This window comes from Perognathus longimembris, chromosome 8, assembly GCF_023159225.1.
Source record: "Perognathus longimembris pacificus isolate PPM17 chromosome 8, ASM2315922v1, whole genome shotgun sequence".
Classification (NCBI taxonomy): domain Eukaryota; kingdom Metazoa; phylum Chordata; class Mammalia; order Rodentia; family Heteromyidae; genus Perognathus; species Perognathus longimembris.
Window position 1 is genome coordinate 25,754,043 of NC_063168.1, and position 17,469 is coordinate 25,771,511.

The window sequence follows — 17,469 nt, forward strand, 5'->3', positions numbered from 1 at the left end:
GACAAATTGTTTTCATTGCAAATCTTGGTGTTTAATTGAAATCTTAAAAAGCTATGACCTTATTACCAAATTAAGTATTAAGATTTTTAACTTGTGTTATTGGGCATATCACATGTTTGTCCATTTATTTTGAACTTTGGGTTATTCTACTTATGCAACATAACATTCATATAATATAAACTTTGTATTCATAACACAGTATTACATAAGGTATGTTTAAGATCTGTTTGCATGCAAATATGAAGACTTGTTACAGTCAATTTGTAGTGCATATTTTAAGAAAGTGTATTACAATCTTGCATATACCTGTTTGGAGTTAAAGATATTTAATGTTCTAACTTTTCTGATTTTGTATGGGCCAGTGATTTTTATTTTGTGGTGTTTCTCAAGGAAGAGCTTCATAAAATAATTTCATAGCAAAATGAATCATGATGCACTAATTATGAAAATGCTGTGAGCTCAGGAAATAAGATAAAATGAAACATGGAGAAGAATATCTTAACGATAAGCTTTATAGTACTTTTCTGGGTTAGTTAGAAGGAAATATTTTGCAGAGCTGCTGAAAAGTAGATATAATGTAGAATATATATCTTTGACAGTAATCATTGATGTGAGCAAGTATTTTCAAATGAATCTTATTTATATGTTTGAAAACTACTGTTTTTTCTGCTTGTCATTTGTAGATTAGGTGGTAAATGATGAGGAAGGAATGTAAAAACTTTGATTCCTTGAGTTGGCATGTATTTAGAAGAGGCTTAAAAGATCTATAGGCAGCTGGTGGCTATAGGGCTACTCAGGAGGCTGAGATCTTGGTTTTTGAAGAAGCCGGCCTGGACAGAAAAGTCCAGGAGACACTTGTCTCCAATAAGCTATTCAGAAAAAGCCGAAGTGGTACTGTGGCTCAAATGGTAGAGAATTGCCTTAAGCAAAGAGAGGCTCAGGGACAGCACCCAGCCAGGGACAGCACCCAGCCAGGCACAGAGTTCAAGCCCCAGGACCGGTTTAAAAAAAAAATTGTATGCATTTATTTATTCTCTTGTTACTTTTCTCCCCTTCCAGTGCTGCCCTTTTATTCCCTTTTCTTTTATCTGCTTATCAGGTTTGAGTCAACAAGAATGTGATACCTGAATTTGTTGCTCGTGTATTAAAGTTAACTCCAGCATAAGAACAGCATTCTGGACAGGGAGTATAGTTCAGTGAGAGAGAGTGCATGCTTAGAACATGTCAGACCCCCTAGGTTCAATCCCTAGTTCCTCACCTGGGGTGAGAATTACAGAGGAACATTTTACTAATTTTAACAAATTGGTGTTGGGAATGTGGCCTAGTGGTAGAGTGCTTGCCTAACATACACGAAGCCCTGGGTTTAATTTCTCAGCACCACATAAACAGAAAAGGCTGGAAGTGGAGCTGTGGCTCAAGTGGTAGAGTACTAGCCTTGAGAAAAAAAAAAAAACCCAAGAAGCCAGGGACAGTACTCAGGGCCGGAGTTCAAGCCGCAGGACGGGCAAAAAGATGCAAAAGAAACAAATTGGCTGAAATCTAGTAAAATAATAGTTGCCTTATCCCACCAAAAAGAAATAAGGTACACCTCGAACAACATCTAAGCCCTAGACTAAATATGGAATATTGGGCTCTCTATCATAATGTGGATGGGGCATACTACGGTATTTCCACTTTATTATTTTGAACTTAGTTGTACTGAAGAAAATATATCTTTTAAAAACTTGAAGTTTTAATTTTGTTTTGTATAGAGAAGATACATTTTCTCAGTGTATATTTATTGATGCCAATTTTGTATCTGGATTCTACATTGAGGGCTAAGGCAGAAGTAAGGAGCTATATAAAATTTAGATGTTTCTAAGCAGTTTTATACAGTCTCCATTCACTCAAGGAACTTTTTAAAATTAGAAACAAGTGGTCTGGTAATTTTTTCAAAACTTGTTTGGATATGCTGTAGAGGAAAGCTTTTATTTCTAGCTTCATTTCAGACTTTTATCAAGCTGGCATTATCTGCTAATGTATATTATATATCTAACAGTATGTGATTTAGAAGCCTGTAATCCAAGCTATACAGGAGGAGAATAAGGAAGATGTAGGAGGATGGTGATTTGATGCTTTTTCAGACCCCAGACCAGACCCTATCCGAAAGAATAACCAAACCAAGCCAGGTGCTGGTGGCTCACACCTGAACATAATCATACCTACTCTAGAGGCTAAGATCTGAGAAGCTGGCCCAGGCAGCAAAGTTGAGACTCTTCTATCCAGTTAATCTCAGAAAAAGCCAGAAGTGGTGCTGTAGGTCACATGTTAGCCTTAGGCAAAGAGGCCCAGAGTTCAAGCCCCAGGACTGGGAAAAATTAAAAAAAAAAAAAAAAAAAAGATTAGGGCATGGCTCAGATAGTACTTGAGTGTAAACCCAGTAACCTCATTTCCTCCAAAGAAGTATATAAATATGCTTTCTGCATTAAAATATTTATAGTCTGTTTAGATAAGAATAATGGAGTGACCATTACTAAATGCTCCAAGTCTGTCTGGATTAGAGTGATCTAGGAGAGAGGATTTCATGGAATAGTTTGAAGAAGGATCTTGAATAATGAGTAGGCTTTAGATATGCCTATCTGAAGGAAGAGAGAAACTTTTAGAGAGGTCTTGGTTTTTTTTCTTGCCGGTCCTGGGGCTTGAACTCCACCTGAGCAATGTCTCTGGCTTCTTTTTGCTCAAGGCTAGCACTCTACCACTTGAGCCACAGCACCACTTCCAGCCTTTTCTATATGTGGGATGCTAAGGAATCAAACCCAGGGCTTCATGTATACAAGGTGAGCCATATTCCCAGCTCCTAGAGAGGTCTTGAAAGAAGACTACATTGTGATAGGATGCAATGGTGAACATAGTAGAAATGAGTTTGAAGGACCTTTGAAGGCTAGCCTAAGGAGTTTAGATTTGAGGTGAGAGGAGATACTAAGAAGCTAATTCAATGTCAAGTGACATTGAAAATGTTTTAGGGAAATCCAAAGTGTGCAAGTGAATAGAAATAAAACAGATGAGATAGGGCATCTGATTAGGTACTTCTTTAATAGATATTCAAATGTTAGACAGTAGAAGCCTGGGTTAATGAGATAAACATTTAAGAAGGGAGAAAAATCATGTGATTATTAGGCTTATGTAAATAATGCCATTAAAACATAACTTGTAATGATACAACAGATTGGGACTTAACCTAAGTAATGAATTCACTACTTGAATGGCCAAACGTTAGTGTGTGAACATGGACTTAATTGGTACAAACTACCTCTTTCATTTCTGTATCTTATTTTGCTTCCTCATGAGTGTGCATATATATAATTTAAATATGTAGCCAGCAGGGGCTGGGAATATGGCCTAGTGGTGAAGTGCTCTCCTCAAATATGTAGCCAGTAAATGTGAATTACAATTTTAAGGGTTTTTTTCCTACCAAGTATATCTGACAATGTCTTTGCTTCCTACCTTTGAGTCTTTCAATTATAGCATTGAACATATATTTTGAGAGTGCATAAGAGTGTAAAACCAAGTACAAAATGAATTTCCTTTCTAACTTGGGGTTCAAGTTTTAGAGGCATTCTTCCTGTTTGTTTTTCCAAAATATTTTACATTTTATTGGGTTTGAGAAAGTACTGGTCGATATTTTTTGAGGTATAAGGTGGAGGATAGGAGGATAAGTTTTGATGATAGGTATTTTCACAGTTTGAATCCAAGCCTACACAAAAATTTACACTCTTTGCAGCATCTTCTGCTTAGTAGGTTTGTATGACTTTTTTTCCTGGAGAGGCAGTGCTGCTTTTGAATGATTAATCTGGTTATTGTTAATGAAAAGATCAAAAATTGGGGTGGCATGGGTATATTTAATGACCTCGAAGCAAGTGAGTAGTATTAGTCAAGTAAGGCTGTTGAAAGAGTATTGTGTGTAAATGTGTTGGATTGAAGTGTATGTCTTAAATAGGACAGCTATCACTCACCTTCAGTTGATAGTTGCTATATGAATGCATGCACAATATTATGATATCTTTATATTTTTAAGAAAAATTGGATATGAGGGTAAAAATCTCTGGATTTCTCAATGTTGGCAACTTATTCAAATAAAACACTTTATAAAGCCCAAATAAATCATGCCCAACTCCCTGCCTGCTAGTGTGTCTGTTTGATATAAACAACATCCAGCTTATATGAAAGACATGGGTTTAGTACCTCTGAAGACTGATTGCTAATCTCTTCCAGCTTTCTATTTGTATCACTGAGAGGATGATATGCAAACATTTCTTTTCTGTAGCTCATTCACAATTCATGAGACATAATGGTTCAGTTTGTCCTAACTTGTTAAGTGTTGCAGTCATGCTGTTCAGACAGTTCCTGCCAAGGCAGAATCCAAAGTTAGTGTCAACTGTAGTTTAACTGGGGAAATTTACAGTTTGTCTTTAGCAGTGACTTAAACTAAAATGTTTTTGAAGCAGAAACAAAATTTCACTTTAGGGAAGCTTTTAAAGTATACAGCTGTTTAGTAAATATTTTGCCTTTCCAAATGCTGGAAGAATAATAAAACATTTAAGTGATTAACATGTTGTTTTTAATTATTTCACTTTGGAGGATGTATCTTTCAACACTGTATGGGCCTTTTCTCCTCTTAGTGAACTATTTCTTCTAGGAATTATTTATGATTACACATTATAATGTAGGGCAGATTTATTTGTAAATGAAGTAATGTGTAAGAAAGCATTTCAAAAATTGTAGATCTCCATCTGTAAGGGGTATTATGTCTTTGAAATCAATGTTGCTTTCCTTTGAATCTTAAAAATAAATTAGGATTGATCAATAGCAATTTTTCACATATTTTTAATATTTTTTCCCAATATAGCAAGTATATTATTTGGAATTCTGTTGGCTTGTGACTTTTTTTTTTTTACTGCTATTGCTAGTTTAAATTTTAAAGGTATAACACATTAAGATGCTATATTTTGAAGGTACTGTGCCATAAATACTACTTTATAGAGTTTTTGGTGTTCTCTGGAATGTTTTTATACTTGAGGTAAGTTATTTTCTAACCTATGCTTTCATTTTCTCCAAATTTAAATTTGTATTAATTTCAAAGTAAGTGTCCATGTAATTTTTCTTAAGCACATTTGTATACTAACATTTTAAAAGGGATCAGTGATGCCTTTAATTTTTGTTGTGTACTTTTTATTGAGTAGTAAAATACTGTTTATAATTTTGTTAAATTAAGAAGATCTTTTGTCATTTGACAATCCAATTCATTAGTCAACATGAGAAATATTTTCTATGTATTCAAATGCTTGAAGAATTGTGAAGTAGATTCTCAACATTTTCTCCTTTTACAATAGGATTGGATTCAGCATCAAAATACATCTACCCATATTGAGAGCTGTCGACAGTTACGTCAACAGTAAGAACTTTTTAAAATAAATGACCTATTTATAAAGTAGTTATGTTCATATGTAACTTAAGATGTTTTATTGTGATACTTTGTAAAAATATTTTAAAAGCTGTTACCCATTTGAAATACTAATCTTGCAGAAGCATATTAAATACTTTTCCAAAAGGAAAGAATTCAGAATGATCCTTTCCTGACTTCTTCCTAACTCAGTTCCTGGAAGGTAGGTTTTTTTTGTTTTAATATCACTTTTTTTTTTTTTTAAGCAGATTGCCTTTTCCAGAGTCATTTATGTGTTTGAGATATCAAGGTAGATAGCATCATTCCCTTCTATTTTCTTACCTGTTTCTCAAAGATTGAATGACTAAAACCTGACTCAAACTATAGACTGATATTTACCTTTTTTTTGGCCAGTCCTGAGGCTTGGACTCAGGGCCTGAGCACTGTCCCTGGCTTCTTTTTGCTCAAGGCCAGCACTCTGCCACTTGAGCCACAGTGCCGCTTCTGGCCGTTTTTTGTATATGTGGTGGTGGGGAATTGAACCCAGGGCCTCATGTATACGAGGCAAGCACTCTTGCCACTAGGCCATATCCCCAGCCTCCTGATATTTACTTTTTAATATAAAGCTGTTTTCTGATTCAGAACTTGTTGTCATAGTATATTTTGAATAAGGATGGATATTAATTCATCTATTCTTTGTTTTAGTTTGTTTTGCCAGTTCTGGGGCTGGTGGACCTGGACACTGTCCCTGAGGGGTTTTGCCCAAGACTAGAGCTCTACCACTTGAGCCACAGCTTCACTTTCGACTTGTTGAGGTTTAATTGGTGATAGGAGTCTCATGAAATTTTCAGCCCAGGCTAGCTTTGAAACAACTATCCTTAGATTTCTGCCTCCTGAGTTGCTAAGATTGCATGTGTGAGCCACTAGCACTTGGCTTCAGTATAGTTTTTTGTTGTTGTTTGCCAGTCCTGGGGCTTGAACTTAGGGCCTGAGCACAGTCCCTGGCTTCTTTTTGCTTAAGGTTAGCACTCTTACCACTTGAGCCACAGCACCACTTCTAGCTTTTTCTGTATATGTGGTGCTGAGGAACCGAACCCAGGGCTTCATGTATGCTAGGCAAGCACTCGTATCACTAGGCCACATTCCCAGCCCCAGTATAGTTTTTAAAAATAAGGAAATTTGCTAACTCATTTAACTAGAGAGTTTCGGGAGGCTGGGTCTAGTTTCAAGAACAGCTGAATTTGATTCTCAAGATTGTATGTCAGTGATTTTTTTTTTTTTGGATTGCTATTCAGCACAAGTACCATAAAGATAAACTCTGGTACATTCACAGAATAGTTTCCTGTAGTTGTGGACTTAATCTGTAAAGCTAGTATTTCCAGATATCTTTTAAAAAGAAATTCTTTCCTGTATAACTTATACAGAAGTCTTTCATCCCACTCTTTTGGTCCACTTTGAGTTGATTGTTCATCCCTTAGTTATTATAGGAATAAGGTATGCCACTTTTGTTGGTATCATGCCTTTTCTGATTACTGAATGCAATAAGCTCCACTTGAGTCATACAGATCATATAGATGAAAAGTGGGAATTAGTCTTTGTTCCTTAGATAGATGCTTTCTCAGGATAGATGCTTTACAGGTAAACATTGGGGCAGCTGCCAGTACTTATTGGTTTTGATGGTTTTGTGCCAGTACTGGGGCTTGAACTCAGAGTCTCATACTCACCTGGTCTTTTTGCTCAAGACTAGTGCTCTACACTTGAGCCACTCTTCCACTTTGGCATCTTGGTGCTTAATTGAAAATGAGAGTCTCTTTTGTTTTCTGGCTGGCTTCAAACTGCAATCTTCATGTTTTAGCCTCTTGAGTAGCTAGGATCATATCTGTGAGCCACTGGCACTTGGTTATCATTGTATTTTAAGATTTTTTATTCATGTTTTAGAATTTTCTCAAGGGCCTCAAGTGGTTCTGGGAATTCAGGTCACCTGCAAGGTTCAGGAACGTCTTAGTGTAATTCTAGCATTCCATATTCTCTAGTGACAAAATAATCTCAAGATTTGGTTTTTTGAACAGAGCTCTTTCTTTTCCAAAAATATATTTCATTTTTCACAATATTAAGTAACTGGAGCTGACCATATATAGAAGAAATAGTAATCCCTCAAGAGAACCAGGGAACCTCTAAGTTTGAAAAGGTATTTGCCAAAAGTTAATAGCAATCAGAGTTAATAGCGGCATTGTAAGAATAGGGCATTCGGAGTGGGGTGCCCAAGTCATAGATAATAAGTAGTGAAAAACCATAATGAAAAATAATTGAGTCCTTGTGTTGGGGCACTCAGGACATCAGAAGATGAGCTTCAGCCTTGGTAGGCCTTGAAAAGCTCAACATCCCAGAATCAGCATTATTAACTCTTTTTGTTAAATTCTGAAAAGTTGTCTTCTAGGATGTTTTACATTCTGTACTTTACTATTTGTTTCCTCTATCTGATTTATTTATTTTAAAGCCAATCTTCCATGTACTTATATTTTTCCCCAGTGGTTGTGGAGTTTGAACTCAGGCCCCTATACTTGCCAGGCAGGCAACACTTGAGCTACACTTCCAGCCCTAAAATTTGTTATTGTTACAAATACTTCAGAGGTGATGTTTAATTTTATTGTATCACATTGGGACACAGACAATGTCAATTACTTTTCTCTTAACCATTATGTTATATTTTACCTGCATGTAGAGTATCATGCTTCTAAGATTTAAGTTTTTCACTAATTAGGTAGTATGTTGTATAATGTTACACTCTGGTATACTTAGATGAGATTTTCTGTAGACAACCAGGTACAGGTGTAAAACATAACCAACATTAAAAAAATTTTTTTTAGATACAGTAAACAGTCCAGGCTGGCCTTCAATTTGGTATCCTTCTGATTGTAACTTTTGAATGCTGGGATTGTAGGAAGGAATTGCCATACCCAGTTTTTCAACTTTTGAATACAGTCCTCCAGGTCCTGTGAGGTCTGCCTGGAGAGCTCCAGAAACTTACTAACACTCTTAGTATTCATAACTAACTATATTTCTAATGTGAGAGACCTAAGGCCTACACCTACTAAATAACTGACTTTAAGGTACAAGGCTATTAAACTACAATATCCACAAACCTGGTTTTGTTCGATTACAAATGCCTTGCTTCTAAACATGCCATAAGAATAGAAGCTTTAATATCTTCCTGGAAGTTACCAAATAATTATTTTTAAAACTATCAGTTCTGTCCTGATTCCTCTTAGATGTATTTCTCCATGGTTCACTTGACATAATAAGAAACACCCTTCAAATGTGTTCTGTGAGATGCGTGATATCAAACCATAATTATGATGTCTGCTTGGGTTCTGTAATGTAAATGAACTACCTTCTTTTTTTTCTACACCTAAGCTTGTATATTGTACCATTTCTGTGCCTCCTAACTTTTTTGTGTGTGTTGGTCTAGTTAAGTAAATCTTTAGGCTTTGGAGAATAATTTTTCCTAATGTTTTCTAGTGTAGTATCTTGATTATTTGCTAGACACAAAATTATTTTTACAATAAAATGTTTATTATTTCATTATACTATTAAATTGCTGTGTAAGTTTAGGCTAGTTCTGGCATATTTATTGCAGGTATAGATTGAGCTCCAATACTCTATTTAAATTTTATTAATATTGTTTATTTTCAAAATAGATACCCTGATTGGAATCCTGAGATTCTCCCATCAAGAAGGTAAACAAGTTTAAAATAGTGTTATTAGTGGATTTCTTTTTTCTTTTTCTTTTTGGTGCTGGTCCTAGTATTGGATCTCAGGGTGTGGGCTCTGTCTCTGAGCTTTTTTGCTCAAGGCTAGTGCTCTACCACTTGAGCAGAAGCCCTACTTCTAGCTTTTTAGTGCTTTATTGTAAAATCTTTGATAGCAAATGTATTGAAGACTAGGTGTGGTCTTTAGTTTTTACAGGGAAATAGGCTAAGAATAATGCACGATGATACTCTTGGTAAAGTAGTAAAGCAAAGGTTCCAAGCATCTATTTGTTCAGTAAATACAAGACTGAATTATATCATAATAAACAGGTTTTTTTTGCTTTGTGTAAATACCTTTATCAGATTATTAGTAATAGCTTCTTTTTAAGAAGGTACTACTGTTACCAAGTATAATTTAAATTTACATGAAATTGCTGAGTCTTGCTTTTCCCCTTCTGTTTTGTAGAAATGAGGGCAATAGGAAAGAAAATGAAACTCCAAGAAGACGTTCTCATTCCCCGAGTCCTAGGCATTCTAGAAGATCAAGCTCAAGTCATAGGTTTCGTCGATCTCGAAGCCCAGTACGTTACACATACAGACCAAGAAGTCGAAGTCCAAGAGTATGCCACCGTTTCATTTCTAGATACAGATCCAGATCCAGATCCAGGTCCAGATCCAGATCCAGATCCAGATCACGTTCACCATGCCGAATTAGAAATCCATTTAGAGGTAGTCCAAAATGCTATCGATCAGTTAGTCCTGAAAGGATATCAAGGAGATCAGTGAGATCATCAGGTACATTGATGTTCATGAAACTATTTATTTTAACTAAAAATTTTAGTTCCTAATTGTTTGGATATTAAGAACGAAACTTTATTAAGTTTTAAAATTGCTGCATGAAATCTGACTGACATCTCAGAGTTTATTTATTTATTTTTTTGGCCAGTCCTGGGCCTTGGACTCAGGGCCTGAGCACTGTCCCTGGCTTCTTCCCGCTCAAGGCTAGCACTCCGCCACTTGAGCCACAGCGCCGCTTCTGGCCGTTTTTCTGTATATGTGGTGCTGGGGAATCGAACCTAGGGCCTTGTGTATCCGAGGCAAGCACTCTTGCCACTAGGCTATCTCCCCAGCCCTCAGAGTTTATTTTTGTAACTTTGGGAAAAGTATGGAAGAGTATTGGTCATAAAACTATTGTGTGTAGTTTACCATAATTATTGATTTTAGTCTTCCATGAATTCATTTCAAACTTTAAAAAAGTACTCATATTTAGGATAAGTATGTCTTAATTATCTTAATATCTATTTAATGACCTTTCCACTAGGATATCTATATAGATAGGTATATATACTCTACATAATGAAAGATATCATTTTTACTGTTTAGGAAGCACATTGAACATGTCTTTTACTGTACTTAATATACTCTAAGATTGATTATAAATAGAAGTAGTTATAAGTGTATATAGTGTATATAGCAATTCTTATCAGGGGTCAAAGATCCTTAGAGGTCCACAGAACTTGTTTTTGGTCAGCCCCAGGGCTTGAACTGAGGGCCTGGGCACTGTCCTTGAGTGTCTTTGACTCTACCTTGAGCCACAGCCCCATTTCCAGCTTTTTCGGGGTACTTAGTTTATTGGACATTAAAGTCTCATGAATTCTCTTGCCTGAGCTGGCTTTGAACTGGGATCCTCAGCTCTTATTCTCCTGATTAGTTAGGATACAGGCAGGAGCCACCAGTGTCTGGCATCAAGAACTTTTTAGAGTACTTTGGGTAGATATTCTCTCTGTCATGTTTGGGAAAATACTAAGTGGTGATGCTTATCTCACTGATTTTGTTTTTGTTTGGTTTGGGGAATTATCTTTTAATAAAAACCATAGTGTGTTATTAAACTTATTTTAAATTCTATTTTAACATACTCTATAGTAAATAACAGTAAATATAACAAAATTAGTTTCCTCAGTGTAAAAGGATTCTAGAACCAAAGAATTTAGGTTAGTGATATAAAAAAACCTCAATTCAATAAAGAAACTTGATGTTAGCCTTTTGAATGGTTAAAGACTTAAGAACTTTTTTTGTGTGTATATGTGTTCCACACTGGATTTGAGAATAGTTCTGTGTAATAAATATTAATGCTTTTTCATAATGTCAAGCAAGGGATAGTTCTTTTTAATTGGAGTTGTACTTACATCCTTTCTTCTAGAGAGAAAAAAGGCATTAGAAGATGTAGTACAACGGTCTGGACATGGGACAGAACTTATTAAACAGAAGCATCTTGAATCAGTTGACAAAGGTCCTTCACCAGCACAAAAGCCTAAAAGTGTCACTGGGACAAAGCCATCAGTTAAATCTGTAAGCTCTGCAAAGAATGATTCAAATGTAGGACATTCTGTTCGTAAATCTAAGAATCTAGAAGATGACATCTTATCAGAATGTAAACAGACTTCTAGTAAAGCTCTTTCTCTTCAGCGTAAGGTCAGTAATTTAGTTATTAGTGCAAGTACACATTTATTTTTGACACAGGAAACAAAACTTTTTGAATTTTGTCACAACCCAGTAAAATTGCAATTATGTCTTATTTTGGTGTGTACTATATTATTGGGTTCCCTGATAAATGTAATGAAAGTTTAATAATTGAAAAATTTGTGGCTTAGAAATGCCAGAAATTTGACAAATGGATTTATCAGAAGGAAAGAACAAGCCCACTGTAGCCAGGTATGGTATGTCAGGCCTGTAGTTTTTCACTCCAGAGGATTACAAATTTGAGGCCAGCCCTAGCTACATAGCAAGTGCCTGACTCAACAAAAAAAATAAAAAGTTAAAAAACCCTTGTGATGGTTTGATAATGTTTCTGTATAGCTTGACAAGCAGTTCTGATTGGGAAAGTAAATGTAATTAGCAGCCTTGAATGTTTGCGGTCTTTGTTAGCAGGCTGTAAAAGGAGTTGCTAACTGAAAACTGATCATTGTTTTATACTTTCTGTGGTAGTTTGAAGTCACATAGTCTTAAAATAGTCTGGAGTAGTTAGTTGGTTTCTGGTTTTCTGGTTTTATTGGTATATTTTGACTATATCCTACTGGTTGTTGTACTAAGCTATTACTATATATTTTCTTAAATTACTACTGAATAGTATATTGAAAATATATTTGTTTTATGACTATCAGGATAGCTTACTAAATGGCTCTATTTTTTAGTATATTCTAATCCTTTACCATTTTCAAATATTTAGCTGTACACTGCTCTCAAAATTGTTTAAATAGGAGGAGGTAACAAACAGTACAAGAAATGTATCCAATGCCTAACGTATGAAACTGTAACCTCTCTCTACATCACTTCGACAATAAACAAGAAAAAAATTGTTTAAATACATTTGAAGACTTGAAATTTACTATATCTTACTTCAAAGAGGTTGTATTTAAATGAGCATCTAATTACAAAAGTTCAAAGAGCATTGGAATGAAATGCTAAATATAGGGAAATTTTTGAAGAGGCAAGACTTGTAGTCTGATAAGGTGATATATATATACAATTCTTTTCATTTTGTTGCAGGACTTTTAGGTGGTATCCACTGAAACTTTTTCAGTAGGTTTTCTTTCTTAGATCGCTTTTAACATGGGTAAATTTGATATTGTAGTCTATTCAAATGTATATATTACATATGCATTTTTTGAAATTTGCCTATATAGTATTTTTAATTAGAACATAGGCCACAAAATCCTTCAGGACTAAAATTAGTAGTAGAAGATACTATATAGGGAATTATTGTTATTGCACTTAGTGACTTATTTGGTTTGTTTTTTAATTTTCCCTATAAAATTAGCTTCGAAAAGAGCAGTCTTTGCGTAACAATCCAGTTCTTCTTATATCTGAACTACCAGAGGATGGCTGTGCTGAAGAAGATATTAGAAAAGCATTTCAGCCATTCGGAAAAATTAATGACCTCCTAATTGTTCCATGTAAAAAAGAGGTGAGCCATTCAGTTTGTTACAAAAACTCATACAAAGTTGTTGCTGTTGTGATTCTATGAACTGTAGCTGCTTGTTTATTGATATTTACTTAAACATTCTACATACTTTATTTTGACAAAGAGAAAAATCACAAAACCCCAAGCGATTATTAGCATACTTATTCTGTAAAGGGCCATATAATAAACACGCCAGTCCTAGGATCACAGTTCTTTGCCACTGCGGTATAAAATCAGGTATAGATGTGTGAGCAAGCATGATTGTATTCAAAAAATATATAAAAATGTCATATCTTACTTGACACCAGTAAAATTATACTAAAATAAATGAACTGGCTTTTGTTTGTATGTAGGTTGTATTTTAGTAGCTTGTGTGATAATATTTTAGAACTAATAATAACTAGACTGAGCAGAACATAAATTTGTTATTTAAGGATAAAGAATGTAACAGCAGTGTAGTCTTAATAGATCTATCAGAGCAAAGCCAGATCTTGGCTTTCCTCCTGTTCACTTTGCTTTGCCTTCCAATTTCTTCTTACTCTGTGAGCTACCGCTCTATTCCTCTTATTATCTTGGCAATAATGGAATAGAAATTCTATAAAGTTAAATGTCCATTTTGTATGTGAAACACCTTAGTAATGTAAGAGAAATGGAATGACCAGATCTCTGAGGTAATTGCATAGTTTTATGGAACACAACAAGTATGTAGGGGCTTTAAAAGTAGATCTTTGACTAAAAATGTTTTTTATTTTAGGCTTATGTGGAAATGAAATTTAAAGAAGCAGTTACTGCAGTCATGAAGTACATTGAAACAGTGCCTCTTCTGATAAAAGGAAAAAATGTGAAAGTATCTGTTGTGGGGAAGAAAAAAGCACAGGTAAATTTAATTTAGATCATTCATGTTTTAGTTATTTTAACTTTTTTGTGTTACTGTGCAGAAAAGTACATAAACAGCCCAACAAATCATACACAATTTTTAAAACTGAAATTAAAAATTTCTTTGTATATGCCCAATTATATATAGCACTACACATAGAATTAAATGATAAGCATTAGACTGGGAAAACATAATTTTTTTCTTTTTGCCAGTCCTGGGGCTTGGACTCAGGGTCTGAGCACTGCCCTGGTCTCCTTTTGCTCAAGGCTAGCCCTCTGCTGCTTGAGCCACAGCGCCACTTCTGGCCATTTTCTGTATATGTGGTGCTGGGGAATTGAACTCGGCCTCATGTATACGAGGCAAGCACTCTTGCCACTAGGCCATATCCCCAGCCCCAGGAAAACATAATTTAACATACATAACACAAAATTAGAAAATGCCTGTGAAACTACTGCCTATGTCACAAAATAAAATATTGACAACATCCTGGAGGCCCCTCATCTGCTTTTTCCCAGTCCTTAGCACTCTCTTCTGCTCACAGGCAATCCCCAGACCTTATTTCTAAGCTGATTCTGACTTTTGATCAGCAAAATCATAGACTATGTCCTTCGGGGCCTTTTATTTTCTTAAAAATATTGATGTTTATGATTTTGGTCTTTTTAGACCTTTTTTCCATGCTTTAGTGTAGATGTCCATTGATAAGACATATAGAAATCCTTTAAAAATCTCCAATAAGTTTGTGTATCTTAAGTTCTTTTATTTGTTTTCTTGCTTGTTTTAGAAAGTTAATTTGCATAGATTTCTTAATGATAGTTTAACTGACAGTACATGCACATTTTTTCTTTTTAACTTCTGTATGGTATTTTATATGATTTACAAATTATACTACTTCCTTATTGTGTTTTTTAGATTATTTCTATGTATGTTAATATAAACAAAACTTTATCTCCTTGTATACTTTCACAGGACATCTTTTTGTATTTATGGCTGCATTTTAAGGGAATACCCATATGAAATGTATTGTACAATAAAATATTCAATTGGGTAGCTATAATAATAATTGACACCTTTATAATTTATGACAGGACTTATTTCTATACTATCATCTAACATGTTAATTTCCTCAGTTTTGAAATTGTGAAAAAGGATATCTAGTTTTAACTAGCACTTTTCTGATTATTAGTGAACTTGACCATCTTTTGTATTAATTGTATATATCTTATTTAATGTTTTAGCAAGTGGTCTCTTATTTTTTCCCATTTTTTATTTCTGTTTTATTCTGAAACAGGGTTACACTATGTGTAGCGCAGGCTGGCCTCAAACTGGCTTGAGTCTCCTGAGTGCTAAAATTATAAATATGCACCATCATGACCAGTTTCCACCGAGTTTTTTCTTTTCCTTTTGTTATTATTAAGTAGTTGTACAAAAGGATTTCAAAGGACAGTGTATCTTTGTCAGTGTCACCTGTTCCATCGCTCTTACCCATCTTTCCCAGCTTTACCCATACCCTGAAGTGGTTCTTTTTTCACATATATACATTGAATATAATGACTGTATTCACCCACCTTCCCTCTCTTCATTTGTCTGCCCATCCTCCAATGGATTTTATCATAATGAAAAAAAATCATTGGCTACAAGAGGTCACATTTATATCCTAACTATTTTAGAAATTAATATTGGAAGGATTAGGTTTCAGGCCAGCCCAAGATAGCTCTAAACCCCTTCTCACTTGTAGCTGGGTGAGGTAGTGCATGCCTGCTATCTCAGCCTTTAGGGAAGCTGAGATTGGGTGGATCAAAGTTTCAGACCAGCCCTGGCAGGTAGATCTCCATTTCAGTGGAAAGCTGGGTATGGTGGTATAAATGTATCATCCCAACTACAGAGAGTCAAGGTACAGGCACATTTTAGGTAGAAGTGAGACCCTGTCTCAAAAAGAGATATAAGTGTTGCTCAGTGGTAGTGCTTGCATAGCAAATGCAAGGCCCTGAGTTCCAATCTAGTACTGTTAAGAAAGAAAAAAGAATTAACTTCAGAGGTGTTCATTTTGATAAATAATAACTTTGTATTCTATATAAAAAGTATTTCCTTCTATGTTGCTTGTGTATATATATAAATACATGTTTTAAATTTCTGCATAGTAATAGTATTTATTTCTATATTCCTATGACTTTTTTTCACTTTTGTTATTAAAAGCTTTAGAAGACATTTTCTACAGCATGCCAAAACAATAGGCTTCTATAGTTTTTAAATTTTATTACTTAGGGTATCAGGTGTGATTGGGCTCAATATTATTTCCAAAATAGGTAACAAGTTAGTCATACTATTTGTACCCAACCCATCTTTCCTTGTATATGAATTTCCCTATGTACATAGATGTTTGAGATTATTATTCAATTAAATCAGCTCAATTATTTTTACACTAAATTCATTTTCATCCTTTTTTTTTGTATTAAGGACTGAACTTAGTGTATCTAACTTGCTAGACAAGCCTTGACTCAAGCCATAGTCCTAATCCTTGTTTTGATTGATTTTGAATATTTACTCATGCATATTAGTTTTAACACTAGTTTAGGTTCTCTGAAAACATAACACTTCCAGTTTAGAAACATGGTCTATCTGTTTATTCATTTACGTTGCATGTTTTTTAATAAGTTTTTTTCCACCATAAAGTTCTTATACATTTGGGTAAGGTTAAACTTGTTTAATATGCATATAATATTTATATAACTATGACAGAAAGAATCTCTTTACTTTTTCTCACATGTTTTCTAAGTATTTACTGCTGGGATAACTCATCATACTAGTTTTTTCCTGCAACATATATGCCATATGTTTATTCCTGTCATCCTACTTTTGATAATGAAGTATGTAGTGTACCTGTGGTTACATATCAGTTTTATCATTTATTTTTCTTTCCAACTTAGAGAAGCTTCATCAGAAATTTATTAATTAAGATGTAGATTTATCTCATAACAAGAAATCTGTAGGTGGCTCCATAATATCGTCAGGAATCTAACCCTATCTTTTTGCTCTACTACCTTTAGCATGTAGCTTTCATCTTGAATTGTAAAATTGTTGCTATATCTTCTGGCATCATTTCTATCTTCCCAGCAGAAAGGAAGGAATAAAAATCAGGAGGAAAATGGATTTGGAACAATGAGTTCCCCCAAAATATTGGCCTATTTAATTTGCCAGAGCTACCGTACATGGCCAGCTAGTTGCAGAGGAGGTTAAGGAGAAGCAAGAATTGAATGCATAATTTAAGAGTTTAAACTTTATCCTATCAACAGGTAAATGTTACTAAAGGGTTTGAACATAATAATATAGATTAATTAGAGTGATTCATCTAAAATTGGATGAATTAGGTCAGCAAATGTTTTACCACAATCAGCACTTTGATTGAAGGAGAGAGAAAATAAGAACATTTCAGTTTATTAGAAAACTCATTTAGATAACTCAACTT

At 34.7% G+C, this 17,469-nt stretch overlaps 1 protein-coding gene across 9 annotated transcripts in view; it reads left to right on the forward strand.

The window, feature by feature from the left end:
- The window catches only part of Znf638 (zinc finger protein 638), a 71,418-nt gene that overhangs the window by 12,875 nt on the left and 41,074 nt on the right, over positions 1-17,469 (forward strand). For 8 of the 9 annotated variants that reach the window (XM_048352701.1, XM_048352702.1, XM_048352700.1 and 5 more), the window contains 6 exons: positions 5,370-5,431; positions 9,118-9,156; positions 9,635-9,963; positions 11,369-11,640; positions 12,986-13,132; positions 13,884-14,006. In XM_048352701.1, coding sequence (XP_048208658.1) covers positions 5,370-5,431; positions 9,118-9,156; positions 9,635-9,963; positions 11,369-11,640; positions 12,986-13,132; positions 13,884-14,006 — 972 coding nt within the window. The remainder of the gene's footprint in view (positions 1-5,369; positions 5,432-9,117; positions 9,157-9,634; positions 9,964-11,368; positions 11,641-12,985; positions 13,133-13,883; positions 14,007-17,469) is intronic. The other variant, XM_048352707.1, reaches the window with a different exon arrangement.